The sequence below is a fragment of the Antedon mediterranea genome, chromosome 4 (genome assembly GCF_964355755.1).
Source record: "Antedon mediterranea chromosome 4, ecAntMedi1.1, whole genome shotgun sequence".
Classification (NCBI taxonomy): domain Eukaryota; kingdom Metazoa; phylum Echinodermata; class Crinoidea; order Comatulida; family Antedonidae; genus Antedon; species Antedon mediterranea.
Genome location: NC_092673.1, coordinates 4361534 through 4377092, shown reverse-complemented (window position 1 = coordinate 4377092; position 15559 = coordinate 4361534). Strand labels below are relative to the sequence as shown.

At 35.7% G+C, this 15559-nt stretch overlaps 2 protein-coding genes across 4 annotated transcripts in view; one reads left to right on the top strand and one right to left on the bottom strand.

Moving 5' to 3' along the window:
* Window positions 1–275: 275 nt before the first annotated feature.
* Window positions 276–12555, bottom strand: LOC140046374 (ATP-dependent RNA helicase DHX58-like). Of its 2 annotated transcripts, none has more exons than XM_072090997.1 (14): window positions 12323–12555; window positions 11838–11972; window positions 10951–11280; window positions 10613–10657; window positions 9969–10288; window positions 9495–9740; window positions 9174–9251; window positions 8888–9050; window positions 8420–8515; window positions 7968–8134; window positions 7464–7605; window positions 2281–2511; window positions 2007–2174; window positions 276–1665 (listed from the first exon to the last, which is right to left on the bottom strand). In XM_072090997.1, the coding sequence occupies exons 1-14, from the start codon at window positions 12450–12452 to the stop codon at window positions 1025–1027; spliced, it is 2892 nt and encodes a 963-aa protein (XP_071947098.1). In that variant the 5' UTR covers window positions 12453–12555; the 3' UTR covers window positions 276–1024. The 2 variants fall into 2 exon arrangements, with proteins under 2 accessions (XP_071947098.1, XP_071947099.1); XM_072090998.1 differs by having other exon boundaries at window positions 9969–10285.
* A 129-nt stretch (window positions 12556–12684) lies between these two features.
* LOC140046375 (rRNA N(6)-adenosine-methyltransferase ZCCHC4-like) overlaps window positions 12685–15559 on the top strand; it is a 34285-nt gene continuing 31410 nt past the window's right edge. For both annotated transcript variants that reach the window (XR_011844770.1, XM_072090999.1), the window contains exons 1-2: window positions 12685–12848; window positions 14866–15067. Coding sequence is in view for 1 of the 2 variants with exons in the window: in XM_072090999.1 (XP_071947100.1) it covers window positions 12776–12848; window positions 14866–15067 (275 nt within the window). In the remaining variant the exon portion in view is untranslated. The remainder of the gene's footprint in view (window positions 12849–14865; window positions 15068–15559) is intronic.

Below are 15559 nucleotides of genomic sequence, written 5' to 3'. Positions count from 1 at the left end.
AAGTATAAACTTGCCAAAACATTTATTATACTTTAGTCAAAATGTACAGTTACTTCAAAGAAAAATATTGCAACTCACATATCATTTATAACATTTCTGAATTAGTATCTATTTTATTTATTTTTTAAACTGAAAATATATATTTCAGAATGAATTGTGTATTATTATAATATAATATTTTTATTTAAAAATGTCAACGTCAACTCTATTAAAAACTAGAAACTAGAAACATTAGTAAATAATATCATATATATCTTATATACATTACATTTTGAAATACACGTCTTAATCTTAAACTACACATATTTTAAAATGATTCCATTATTAATTAAAATCATTTGTTTTTCATCAAAACATGCATTATACACTTTTGTGAGCAGAAAGAAGTATAGAATATTAGTCTATTTGTTTATGCACAGAATATTTTATATACTTTAAATTATATATAAATCCAAAGGCAAATTACTGAAAAAAATGACAATGCTGTGGGTATCAGTGGCTGGATCTCAATGGAGATACAAAAATAAAAAGCGAAAAGCTAAATCAAAACGACAAAGTAAACAGCCAGAAAAGTTAGCAGAGCTTTCGGGCAACACTAGCCATTCATCAGTGCAAGTTAAACTTTAAATTATATATATATATATTTCGAGAGAGAGAGGGAAAAGTGAATTCTCTTCCCTGCTTATAATTATTCTATACAAAAAATTTAAAGTATAAAATATACTGTACATAAACAAATTCAATCTTCCCTGGCATAAGTATTATACGTATACTAGAAAGATTATCATATATATACATTACATGCATATTTTATATTAAAATTCAATAGAAAACAATATTAGTTTGTTTTGTTCTCAGTCCTTCATTAAATTTTTGTTTAATTTAAAAATTCAATTTTTTTTAAATTGTCTTAATGATGAGTAACTGTATGTAGGCCTATTAATCATTTAAAATGTTATTTTAATTCAGATTCTCATGGATAGTACTGTACATATCTCTCATGAATAGTAATTCTATGGTACTATTAAATTTCTGATCCTCCACTTTCTTTGTTAATTTGTTTTTCAATATCATCCTCAATTGAAAAATCTTGGACTGAGAACGGAACCAAAGACCACTGCTTGTATTTGCCTATTGGTTTTCCTTGACCATAATTAACAATAAACGCTTTAATGGTCAACACCGGGAAAAAGTGGCCACAATATTTTAACATGCATCCCCATTCTGCACCACATTTTACACACACTACCTTTTCCAAAAATTCCAGGTCATTTATACGCTTTGACTTTTTCGGATTTGGAACCTTTTTGTATCGACCGGCCATTGTGTCGCTTACAACGGCATGGTGGGCGTTTTTTATTTTGCGTATGTCTGAATTACTGCACGCCACCAGTCCACATTGTAAACAAGTTAACTTAATTTCTACATCACAATGCTCCTTTTTTCTTTCCATTTTCCCCTTTTCTCTCATTCGTCTCTCGGCTTTATCCGTACGTTGATACTTGGCGATTTTCTCCAGGAAATCCTTTTCTTCCAACGCTTTGATTGCTCTTGTTGCGGTGTTCATCATACCCTCACGAATCTTATTCATCTGCTCTAAATCACCCAAACCAGAGTCTGTTGACGCTATCAGGAAAAAACGGCCGAAGGCTGCTCGGTTACGTCCTGAAAATAAATTCATTATTGTTTATTATCAAAAAAAAGCTGAACATTTCTTGTATACATAAAACTATACTATCTAAAGCTCTGTCTATGCTATCAAACTAGTCTGACAAAAAAGTGTGATGTGCATAAATATGGTAGTGATATGACACCATGTCCATATATGAGCACATCATGTTTTTTTTGTCACATAAAATTTGACAGTGTAGACAGGGCTTAAGATATATATCGGATACCAAAATATCCACTGAATAATTTCAGATACAATAAAATGATTGCGAAAACGTTTAGTTTATCATTTTCAAGAATCTATCAATTGTTTTAATAAATTTGATAAAACGAACCTCTTGCTTGAATTCGTCCAATGGTGTTAGAGAAGTAGTTATAACGAAAGACAAGGTTACAGGCTTGGATGTCAATGCCTTCTTCAGCTACTGATGTTGCTACGATTAATTTGTGTTTTTTCTCCTTAAACATATTCAGCAAATCGACTTGTTGTGACTGGGTCATTCCTTAAAGAAATATTTATTTTATTAATTTACGGAAAGAAGAAACAAATTAAAACACTGATGATTATAGCGATATTAATACAGTAATGCTAAAATAACTGTACTGTACCTCCACTGCCACCACCACCAATAAGAATACCAGGATTCAAGTGCTTCAGATCTTTGGACTCCTCAATCCAAGCCTTCAGAGCTTCTGTCGATGATCTTGTAGTGGTGAAAAGAATGCCACAAGAATCTGGTTTCAAGTTGTAAGCATCTTTCATTGTGCTGCCTAACTTCTCCAGAAGAGGATTGCAGTTGGCCGGATCTTCCACAATTAGCTGCAACTGTTCCTCTACAGCTGAGGAAAACAAAATCAAATTGTACCATCAACTCTGTACTCTATCCAATCAAATTTGAATCACAACATGAAAGCCCCATGATTTCGTCTTCAAAACCCTTTTTGTCACATATGTTCTGTTAATATGCTAATTATATTTGTTTGTTATTTGCAAATTATGCAAACTACGTTACGCTCGGTGAAGTAATAAAACAGTAGTTGAATTAAAAGAACCGTGTTGACGAGTCACACTTGTAATATGGTGTCAGAATAGTGGAAATTCACTCAAAATGGAATCGTTGAAATTTAAGCCGCCTCCACCCTTCGATTTTGATGGTCCTAGTGTGTCTGCTGCTTGGAAAAGGTGGAAACAGAGATTTACATTCTTTCTGAAAGTGACTGGCAGTGCACGTAAAAGTGGTGAAATAAAGGTAGCAATTTTAATTACTACGCTGGAAGGGCGTGGCTTAGATATTTACAACAACTTTACGTTCACTGATCTTGTAGGCGAACCGGGTCAGGAAGATTATGTCCCAGCAGAGGACAATAATGATTTTGATACAGTAATGTCAAAGTATGATGAATACTGTAATAAACGGGACCCGATAATGGCGTTACGAGCGCAATATTGGCAATATGAACGACCCGAAGGTCAGGGTTTGGATGAGTTTGTGAATGACTTAAGAACAATGGCGGTGAATTGTAAATTTGTGGATCAAGACGGTACGATTCGTGATAAGCTTTTCTTCAGTGTAACAAATCCAGTGATGAAAATGAAAGTTATGGGCGATGATGGCAACGCTACACTTGATACTGTGATACACCGAATGAGAACTTTTGAGAGTTCTAGACGCGAGCTTGAAATGGCCGGTGTTGCAAGTGATTATAAGCCGAAGGTTCATGCATTGAGAAGAACCAAATCACATAAACAGACGCCAAGGGTTAGTGGTCAACAGAATCATCAGTTTACGGATGCAGCCAAAATTAAATGTAGCAGGTGCGGTTCTTCACATCTACCTCGTCAGTGTCCAGCTTATGGTAAAACATGCTACGGGTGTAAGGGTTTGAATCATTTTCAGTCTGTGTGCACCAAACGTTTTTCCAGAGGACGCGGTCGTGGAAGAGCTGTACATACAATGGATGAACAGTATATTATTGCCGAAGGTGTAAGTGATCCTAATGACTTATACATTGACACTTTAACTGTTAAAGATAAAAATGAGTTCTTTTATATTGACACTCTAAGAGATAATGATGACAAGAACGCTTGGTTCTATGATGTGTTTGTGGGAGGTAATGTGTTAAAGATGAAGCTTGACACAGGAGCAGGTGTTAACTGCATACCACTGGAAACATTTAGAAAGTTACCAGGACATAAGAACATTAAAGTATATCATTCTAAAACTAACCTATATAGTTATAGTGATGAAATTGTAAAACATATTGGTAAAGTTACTCTAAATGTAAAAGTTGATAACATCCAAAATGATTATGACTTCTTTATTACTAATGTTGATGGTCCACCTATACTTGGATTGAAAGCCTGTAGGGAGCTTGGTCTGATCAAACGTGGTAACAATATGATGTGTAGTGATAATGTGATAAATAATAAATATGTACATGCACTAACTAAAGATTCTTTGATTCGAGAGAATCGTGATGTATTTACAGGTTTAGGTAAATATCAAGATCCTTATGACATCAAGTTGAAAAGTGGTGTTTCTCCAGTAGTCCATCCACCCCGCAGGGTGCCACTTAGTCTGCATACCAAGCTGAAAGAAAAACTTGACGATATGGAGAAGAGGGGCGTGATTAAACGGACCGACAAACCAACAGATTGGGTCAACAGCCTAGTGATAGTGGAGAAACGAGACGGATCCTTGAGGTTGTGTTTGGATCCACGTGATTTGAACAAAGCCATTAGACGTGAACATCATATGATACCGACCGGTAAGGACGTAGTGAGTCAGCTGTCGGGTAAAACACTTTTCACTGTCTTTGACCAGAAAGATGCGTACTGGCAAGTTCCTCTTACTGACGCTAGCGCAGATATATGTACATTCAATACTCCCTTTGGACGATACAGTTTTCTAAGAATGCCATTTGGTATCTGCAGTGCTAGTGAGGTGCTACAGAAGCAAAACCAGCAAATATTTGGTCATATACCTAACGTACACATAATATCTGATGATATGATTATAGCTACAGGTAGTGAAGCAGAGCATAATGCAACAGTACAGAGGGTGATGGATACGGCCAGAGCGAACAATGCCAAATTCAATGGAAGCAAGCTTAAGTATAAACAGTCTGAATTGGTGTTCATGGGAAACGTGGTGAGTGCCGATGGACAGAAACCAGACGAAGAAAAGGTTAGAGTTATCAAAGAAATGCCTGACCCACAATGTAAATCTGACTTGCAACGTATAATGGGAATGCTTAATTATCTTTCACAATTCATACCTAATATGTCCAATGTGAGTGCACCTCTCCGGGAATTGCTCAAGAAAGATGTTGCGTGGTTTTGGGGTCCAGAACAAGCAGAATCCCTGAGGCAGTTAAAGGCGTTGATTAGTAGCAAACCAGTCTTAAGTTTCTTTGATCCACAGAAGCCAACCATTATCCAATGTGATGCATCATCCACAGGGCTCGGAAGCTGTTTGATTCAAGAGGGTCATCCGGTTGCGTTTGCCTCTAGGTCGTTAACATCAGCTGAAGTTAATTACTCACAAATTGAGAAGGAGATGTTGGCGATCTGCTTTTCTATACACAAATACCACCAATATGTATATGGCCGAGCTGTTGAAGTTCACACTGACCATAAACCACTCGAAACAATCACACGTAAACCACTCCATAAAGCTAGTCCTAGAATACAACAAATGCTGCTCAAATTGATAAAGTATGAGCTTGATGTTAAGTATGTTCCTGGAAAGTACATGTACATAGCTGATGCTCTCAGCAGAGCATATCCTGATAAGGTTGATCGTGATGCCCAACCCCTTGAACAGTTGAAATATAGGGTGCATAGTCTAGACGAAATATTGCCCATGAGTAAAGCAAAAATTGAAGAAGCAATACGAGCTACACAGGCAGATGTGGTACTCCAAATTCTAATTCTAACATGCAAAAGCGGGTGGCCTAAACATAGATGGGGTGCACCGGAGCAAGTTAGGCAGTATTGGCATCTTCGTGATGAGATACATGAAATTGATGGTCTTGTGTTTTTAGGTGAGAAGTTGATTGTTCCTAGCCAAATGAGAGCAGATATGCTGAATAAAATTCATGAAAGTCACCTTGGGATGGAGAAGTGTAAGGCGAGGGCCAGGTCTATTTTGTATTGGCCAGGTATGACCAACGATATAGAATCAGTAGTGTCAAGGTGCCCTGTTTGTGTAAAGTTCATGCGTAGAAATCAACGGGAGCCGATGATTCCACATAAGGTTCCTATGAGACCATGGGCTAAGCTGGGCGCGGATATATTTACATTCGCTGGCAGAGATCATCTTATTGTAGTTGACTATTTTTCCAAATACCCGGAAGTAGTGACACTCACTAGCAAAACGGCTGGAGAAATCATCAAAAAATTGAAATCTATATTCTCAAGACATGGCATCCCTGAAATAGTAATGACTGATAACATGCCGTTCGCCAGCTACGAGTTCAAACAGTTTGCTAACCAGTGGGGGTTCGATTTAGTGACGTCCAGTCCGACATATGCCAGAAGTAATGGGCAAGTTGAACGTTTCGTCCAAACCATTAAGCAACTCATGAGGAAGTCCGTTGATGAGGGAAGCGATTTTCATCTTGCTCTACTAGACTATCGTGATTCACCAATTGCAGGGTTGAATTGTTCTCCTGCTCAGTTGTTGATGAGCAGAAAGTTAAGGTCAACACTTCCAATCACACATACATTGCTGCAACCACAAGTTATTGTCGGAGCTAGAGATTTCCTTCAGTCACGTCAACAGTCTATGACAAAATATTATGATCGTGGTACACGTGTATTGACGAAACTAAGAAAAGGGGACAACGTGAGAATATTGAAAGGACGGCAATGGGAACCTGCTGTTGTGGCTAAGGAACATGAGCTACCCCGTTCATATGTAGTGATGACCGAAGATGGAACGTCGTACAGACGGAATCGACAACATTTATTAAACACTCAACAACCGGATACTTTGCAGAAGGGCGTACCAACTTTGCAGAAGGTACCGGGAGCACCACCCTTACGTAGAAGTGATCGTGTTAGTCGTCCACCGGATCGATTGGATTATAAATAAATGTATCAATAATTAACTTCATTTTATGGTTATTTTGCAGATATCATGTTTATTTTCAAACCATCCTATAATGTATGAAACATATGAATGTGATCTAAGAAACAATTTGAAACATATGAATGTGATCTAAGAAACAATTTATGTTTAAGGAAAAGTAATATTATTTATTTATGAGAATGTGATATATCGTGTCTAATTTACTTTTGATATTAATTTTTAAAAAAAATAAAAATTAAACTTTAGAAATTTATTTTGTTAGAAAAGGAAAGATGTCACATATGTTCTGTTAATATGCTAATTATATTTGTTTGTTATTTGCAAATTATGCAAACTACGTTACGCTCGGTGAAGTAATAAAACAGTAGTTGAATTAAAAGAACCGTGTTGACGAGTCACACTTGTAATACTTTTGAAGCAAATTTTATCATCCTGACAGATTTCGTCACAATTTATAAATTAATTGCCAATATATCACTGAGTTTTTCTATGCCTGCAAGTGTATATATGTATTCTTTCTCTATACAACTTAACTTGTCAAAATACATTTTTAATACAATATACATGTAGAAGAATATATTAAACTTCGACATGAATTACGCACAGACTAACTTTTTCTAAGAGACCAGTTATCTCATTCATCTATCGACAATGATAGACAAACGTCCCAGCTGTACCAATACATACTTAACTCACCTGTAAAAAATGTATGCAGTTGGTTTTCAGTTTTAGTAAATGTGTCCAACTTATCGTTTTCATTTTCAAAGAACTTCTGCAGATAAGTGAGTCCATCTTTAGGTCTTGCAGCATGATTTATAAATAGAGCATTGTTGTATTCCTAATTAAAAATAATAGAAAAGAGTTAATTTTACATTCTTCTCTTTCAAATCATTCACCCATATTTATTCTGTTTCTGTGATGTTTATACAGTATATTAATATAAAAGGTTATATCTAGAAGTACAGTATTAGAAATTTGACAGCCATAGGTAAACTCTAAAATGCCTAGTGATATACTTGAAATTATTAATTAATTTATAAACAGTGAAAATAAGGAAATCTTTGCAAATGAAAAAAGCCACCCACACCAAGGTTTTAACACAGAATATTCATATAGTCATTTAAGGTATTTAAAATTTTTTATTTTTGTAATTCCTAACATTGCAGTAGAATGTAATAAAAAAAACTTAACAACCCCTACCCGTAAATGGTTAGTGCATGCTACAATGACGCGTCTCATGTCATTATCTGTAAGAACTTTTGCACTCGTATCCTTCACCTTAACAACCCATTGTTCATAGGGTTGTGTTCCCCTCGTGTTTGGACATTTCAGCTCGTTTCTGTCTAGTTTTTGTAAACGTTTCCATCCTGTGAATGAAAAAGGACATGATATGAGACTTTTAGTTTAGAGTTTATAAGCATGATAAATTATAAAATAAAAGAGTTTATTGGCATTCTGTTGCTCGATGATGCATATGAAATAAATTAAAAAATAACAAAAATAAAAGTTCAATCATAGTCATCATCATGCCCAAGGTCTATCTATTTGTTATTTTTTGTTATCCTTATCACTTCTGTAACATAATTCTGAAACTTGGGTAGTCAGAAAAGCTATCACAATACTATAGTTTGCTCTGGCTATTACACCATTACCTTCTGATTCCATTATAATCATTTCAATTTTTGCCATGATTGAATTTACAACTTCTGCAAATTTATCATCTTGGTGCCTAGCAACAAGGATTGTTTCTATAAACAATAAAAGAAGTGATAATAGTTAATTAACATTGTTTCCAAAATCATTACCAAATTCTTTATTGCCATTAGTTAACGTTCACATCATCAAAAGATTATCTGAGTTCCATTTTGTTGTGTACACATGTGCATGCATTTATACACTCAGGAACAGGTGCCTCAGAGCTAAAGAGGTCCCAAAGCATGAGCAGTGCCAGTGTTGGAGGGCCTCTTAGCAGTGACGTAATGGCTAATCGCTCACTGATTAAACCCATATATTAAGGGCCTAGAGCATGAGCAGCCAAATGCACTCCCAGTGTTGGAGGACCCCTTAAGGGTGCTTAGCCAGGAGCCCTGCATTACACAACTGGTTCTCTCAATACTTACCCTCAGTGGGTATGTTCACATGTTCGTTGAGTTCGTCCAAGTTTTTCTCTACAATAGAAATCTTATGTACATCCATATTGCCACATATCATAAGAATGTGGGACTCTGCTTTGTAAGAGGATTGTGCTTGGCCAACCCCTAAACCGGCAGTCAACCCAACAATCTGTAAGAGAAACAAAATGATTATTTTATCAGTACAAGATGAAAGTTGATTTGAATGGTGATATCTGCAATAAAAGTTGTTGTATGTTATTGATACAGAACGACTAAAGCCACCTATACATACCTGTGGTCTTGATTTGTCAGGCGAATCTATCTTCATGTCTCTGTATTTTGACATTATAACATTGTATGGGTCACCTTTCTGTAAGGAATAATAGTTACATGTTGACCGAGTGTACTGAGCTGTTTTAGCAAAAAATAAAACTACCTCTGCAGAAACTATAATTATATAACTTCATTTATGTCTCTTTATAGAATTTAAGTTTGTTAACAGAAAATACCCATTTATTACACAAGGATTGAGACTTAACTCATATTGTTTTTCAAATTAATCTAAAAAATATTGCATCATAACCATGTGACAATTGAACTTTGAACTTCAAACCTGACAACGATGACATTCATCCATGATAATCATGCTGAAATCAGATATATCCAGTCTCTGTTGATTACTGTCCGTATTGTTGAGTGCGTTCACCAGAATCTGCGCCGTCATCACGATCACGTCGCGGTCCTTCAGAAGTTCTTTGACCTCCATCGTCATACTTCCCATTTCACCGCTCACGCCAATCACTTTGCTCGATGCCATGTATTTTTTAAACTGGTCTTGTTGTTGTTTCACAAGAGGAACCTGTAATGTATTAAATTTATTAGTTTTTTAGACTTATTGTATTGAATATTTGTTGATGTCCATACTAGCATGCACGATTGTCCGCCTTTTATAATGTAGTCTTAAGCTCTGTCTACACTATAAAAAACTAGTTTGACAAAAAATGTGTGATGTGCCCAAATATGGTTGTGATATACCCAAATATATTTTGATTCAAACACATAATCAATAATTTTTATTGAAACTTACCTTGTTTACAAGAAAAGCAACTTTTTTTGGTTTACCATTTGAGGCACCCTTTTCTCTATTAAGATGATCGTTGGCAATAAAAACTCCAACAACCGTTTTACCTGACCCAGCAGGCGCAACCACCACCGTATTATGCCCTTCAATAGCAGGCTGTGCGAGTTCTTTTTGATATTCTCGAAGCTCAATCTCTTCAATTTCTTCAGGCTCCTGAGGATTATTTTGAGGATTATCCTGAGGAATATCTTGAGGATTACCCTGAGGCTTAATCTCAGCATTAGCTTGAAGCTCCTGAGGGGCATCTGTCTCTTGACAAACCTCTGCTATATCAAAAAGAACAACGATTTCCAATATAATTTGATAACTAACAATCTAAAAACTAACCATCATATTTATTTGTTAGTGTGCCCTCTGGAACTTTCTCTCTCTTTCTTTAGTGTTGTGTTTCATTTACATTGTTCTTATTAGCATTTCATTAATCAATTAAAATAAAATTATTGTATTATTTTGTCAGTCTAGGAGATAAGCTATAAAATTGCACATGAAAATTAAACAAATATTTTGATGGGCTAGGGGTGAGTTTAAACCTGAAAGTGGGCTTAAATTCGAGTCAGTATTGAAATGTAAAATGATAATAGATGCTTTACCTGGATTTTCCTCAATATTCGGTGGTAAAATTTCTGATATATGATCTGCAAAAATTAAAATAACTGTCAATTAAGTTTTATGATAGTATATGCAACAAAATATTTTGAAAAGTATATTCACAGAAACATCAATCTCATACTTATAATAAATTTCAATCTGTGAAACAGTTCTTTTTATAGTATTACTTAATTGTAAATTGCTTGTTATAATTTGGAATTTTTTAAAATTGTGAATAAAAATATAATTATTACAACTTGCTAGTCATATTATTATTTCTTTCTTTAATTCTGGGGATAACAGTGTCATGGCACACAAAGCAAAAAAATAATATTTTAACCTTCTGGTGGATCAAGAAGATCTGCTAGTTCATGGCGTTCAACTTTTCGGAGGGCATTCACAAGCTCCGTAAACCATCCAGGTTGTTTTGTTGTTATAGTAAGCATCAACGTAATAGCAGCATAGCAGTCACCCTTATTTTGTACATCTGCCCTCAGAAGCTCAACATCCTGGCGGCCTAGGCACTGCAAATGGGGGATGAGCAAGCCTGTTTGCACATCCTGCAGCTTTGGTGCAAATGCTCGTACAATATGCTTTTGTTCTTCAATTGTGTCTAGATTTTCTAGATTGATGCCTTCAATCCAATCAGCAATGTGTTTTACCTTTTCATCTAAATTATAGGAAACAACACAATGAGGAGCAGATTCAATAAGGTTGGATGGGGAGGGGGGGGGGGTATAGGCCAGAGGAACACAATACAATTATTATGTTAAAGATGTATTGTCACCCTGAAAAAAAGTTTACAATTTTTTGTTGAATATGTCATTTTAATGTCACATAATAGTTATTAACTTTAACCAAAAATTGGATCCAAAAAAAAATTATTTATCTAAAACAATTAGTAAAACTGTCTGTTAGACAATGTGTTTTGGTTAACAGTTTATTTTTTTTTCATAAGTGAATAACTTGATAAAACCACAAAATGACAGATTCAAAGTTTGATTTTATTAATTAATTTTTTGTGTTACATCTTTAACATAAAACAGCAGATCCATTTAAAAATCCACCATGAAAATGAAGATATTTTGGGCTGGCATACAAAGGTGTATTTGTATGCATTATGATAATGCTATAACAAACATATCTAATTTTCTGAAAATATTTTGTATGCATTATGATAATGCGATAACAAACACATCTAACTTTCTGAAAGTAATTGTAGGCTACCTTCCATATTTCTAAGTGCATTGATGAAACGTGAATATGATCCTGGAATGGACTTCTTCTCCAACAAATCAAGGAATGCATCCATAGCTGCTGGAGCTCCTTCTTCTCGTTCCTTCGTCATAATTCCAAATAATTCTGTATTCATTATAAAATAATAATAAATAATATTTTTTATTTCGTTTTAGTATTCAAAAGTAATGATATGTTCCACTTAAAAACACAATAAAGCAATACAACTGTAAAGTTTCCTGAAGTGGACCTGACTGGGATTTCCAGATAATGAGTCATACTGGAAATTTCTGTTGTATTTTTGTCTTGGTTTTTTATCATGTGTTTGTAGCAGGATCATAGCCTACCCTTACTCAACGACTAGTAATGTAGAAACCATTACTAGGATTCATAGAAAGATATCATAATTTTAGAGCTAGGCCTAGGCCTATATACTACACAACGTAAACATTGAAGGGCCTACCATGTTGGCTTACCTACTGCACCGACACTGCCGTCTAAAAATGAAACCATGTCAGCCATTATCGTCGAGAACTTTAGGTTTTCAATCAAGTAGGGTCGAAATACTTCTGTCAGCAAAGGCAACTGTGTATCTACACCTGCCATAATTAATTTGTTATAAATAATTATGCAGCGGAATTCTACAAACTTCGCCCTACATGCAAAAGGGGCAACACAACGTTTGTCTCGGCCCTATAGTGTATGTTGTTATCTGTGAAATGGGAAAATGATTGTGTTGGACTTTTAATAGAAATGGGAATTCCCTATTCGGAGCGTGCTGATTGGCTGATAACGTAAAATAACTTTAAGATTGCGCCCTCTATAATATGTGTCAATAAACTCAAAATGACATGTTGAAAACGTGGGGAATTTGCAATCGCGATAACACTTGATTTTAGGCCTAAAATAATTATATTCATTAGTAGATAATGCCTTCAAGTATTGGGTATGATGTTGTCTTTGAAGGGTACGATTCAAGCATGGCTCCAACCTGTCCACATGGTAGGATGATTTTGAAATAACACATGCCTACACATACTTCTCTACGTGGCCCTCCTAGTAGGGCCTAGCTAGGCTAGCTAGGAACTAGCTACTAGTACTAGGCCTAGCTAGCGTATACTATTTAGGCTAGTTGACCTGCTTGCTCAGCGAGGACCTCGCTAGGCTAAGTCGGGCCTAGCCTTACTAGATTTTTTTTCATACAGAACAAAGCGCTGCGTAGTGGTCAGAGTTATCTGTATTCGTATATTATCAATATCATATGTATTTATTAATAAAAATATATTTAACGCCGTGGTTAGGATTCCGGCACCGGAACTCAACTGCCCAGCGTTAGGGAATCCGACACGCTATTGCGCATGCCCAGAGCGAAGTAATTATAGCTTTGCACTTACCGCGCACCACCACACCACCGAGAGTCGGAGAGTGTTAGGGATTTACTGTAGCCTATTGCCTATAGTTAGTCGTTGCGCGAGCGATGGATGAAACTTGGCCTAGCCTAGCCTAGGCCATATGAATTAATAATTAAAATACCACTACGCCACGCGTTAAAATAATTATTATGATATTGATAAGAATCAGCCTATCTATCTAAGAATCGTAATGCTGTAATTTTATTAGACAGAGTGAATAGCGTAGCGACCCCGACTTCCCGAACGGTTCTGTTTTTTTCACATCATATCTGCGCGGCGGCTGCCGTCAACAAATCAACTTGTATACGCATGTTATTACAGTATAATGCGTTATATGAAATCTTTTATTTTGTACTTGAAAAATCATAAAACTAGTCAGGAAGCAACCATTTTTTTAATTACGAAATAAATAGGCCCCTGGTCACATTTAGCTGTTTATAGTCTGTAGATGGATCGAGTACAGAGTCGCCGATTACCTCACTCTGGGCATGCGCAATCGCGTGCCGGATTCCCCAACGCTGGGCAGTTGAGTTTCGGTTCCGGAATCCTAACCACGGCGTATATTTAATGTTAATTATTATTTTATTTATTATTTTATACGCCGTGGTTAGGATTCCGGCACCGGAACTCAACTGCCCACCGTTAGGGAATCCAACACGCTATTGCGCAGGCCTAGAGCGAGGTAATCGGCGACTCTATACAGCGATGGATCATTTCATAGCTCCGCCATGGCGAACTAGCGAGCGTAGATGCCTACTAATACGGGATCCACTAATAGTAAATACTAGGCTAGGCCTACCAGCTAGACGTGACCAGTGGGCCTATTTATTTTGTAATTAAAAAGTGGTTGCTTCATTCATATATAAACTTCATATAATTATGAATTATATAATTACATGAGTTGACTAGTTTTATGATTTTTCAAGTACAAAATAAAAGATTTCATATAACGCATTATAACTGTACATAACATGCAATCACAAGTTAATTTGTTGACGGCAGCCACCGCGTGGATGTGAAAAAAATGTTCGGGAAGTCGGAGTCGCAACGCTAACTACAGCATTACGATTGTTACGGTAGATAGATACTGATTCTTATTAATATCATAATAATTATTTTAACGCGTGGCGTAGTCGTATTTTAATTATTAATTCATGTATGGCCTAGGCCAAGTTTCTCTCTCGCTCGTGCAACGACTAACTAGGCTACAGTAAATCCTAACACTCCCACTCTCAGTGGTAGTGTGGTATGTGTGGCACAAGCTATAATTCACTTTCCAGAGCTCTGGGCATGCGCAACAGCGTGTCGGATTCCCTAATGGTGGGCAGTTGAGTTCCGGTGCCGGAATCCTAACCACGGCGTATTTTATATCCTTCAGAATTTATAAATTGAGTTATTGATTGGTTTTTTGGTACAAGGATTCCAATCTAGAGCGCAATTTAAATTTGTCATGTGCATTTATCAATGTCTATTTATCAATGTCTATTAACAATTAAATATTGAGTTTAATGCTTAACATGCATCAGATAAGACTAAAAAATGTAAACATTTTGGTTTTTAAAATGATTGCTAAATTTTTGCCTTTTAATTTTATATATATATTTTAGGCCCAACATTGTTATTCGAAAAAATATGTCCAAATTCTGCAAAGATTTCAAGATTCTTTGCCTGCTCAGCTAGTCGAGATCGTAAACACTGCAAATTTTACCAGGATTTTAATGAAGTTGTGTCTGACGATGAATTGAAGAAAAGAGAAATATTCAACAAAAACCAACAACCAAAATATGACCATTTAGAATCTGTTGAAAGGTAACATAAATATTTCATTCAGCTACATACATAGACTGAAGATTACTTAAAGATGTATTGTCCCCCTGAAAAAATAAATTTTTATCCACTTTGACCAAAAATTGGATCGAAAAAAAATGTATTACCTGAAAAAAATGTAATTTAAAGCAAAAAATGGTCAAATTGGCTGCCAGCCAATGGATTTTTGGTTGAATTTAACCATTTATTTTGTCATTTTACAAGTGAAAACATTATTTGTTTCGTTTTTTTTTTCTACGGAAGTGATTAACTTTATTAAAACTAAGAAATAACATATTTAAAGTCTGATTTAATTAACCTTCATTTTTCATGTTTTTGGGGGACAATACATCTTTAATGCACTAATTGTCAATTGAATGACCTACTATATAACCCCCAGGGAGAGGTGCATCATTTATCCAATGTGCGTCATACCTTATGAATACCATGAAGCACCCCTGCGTCAAAAAGATAACTTACTTTTATGTAACAATG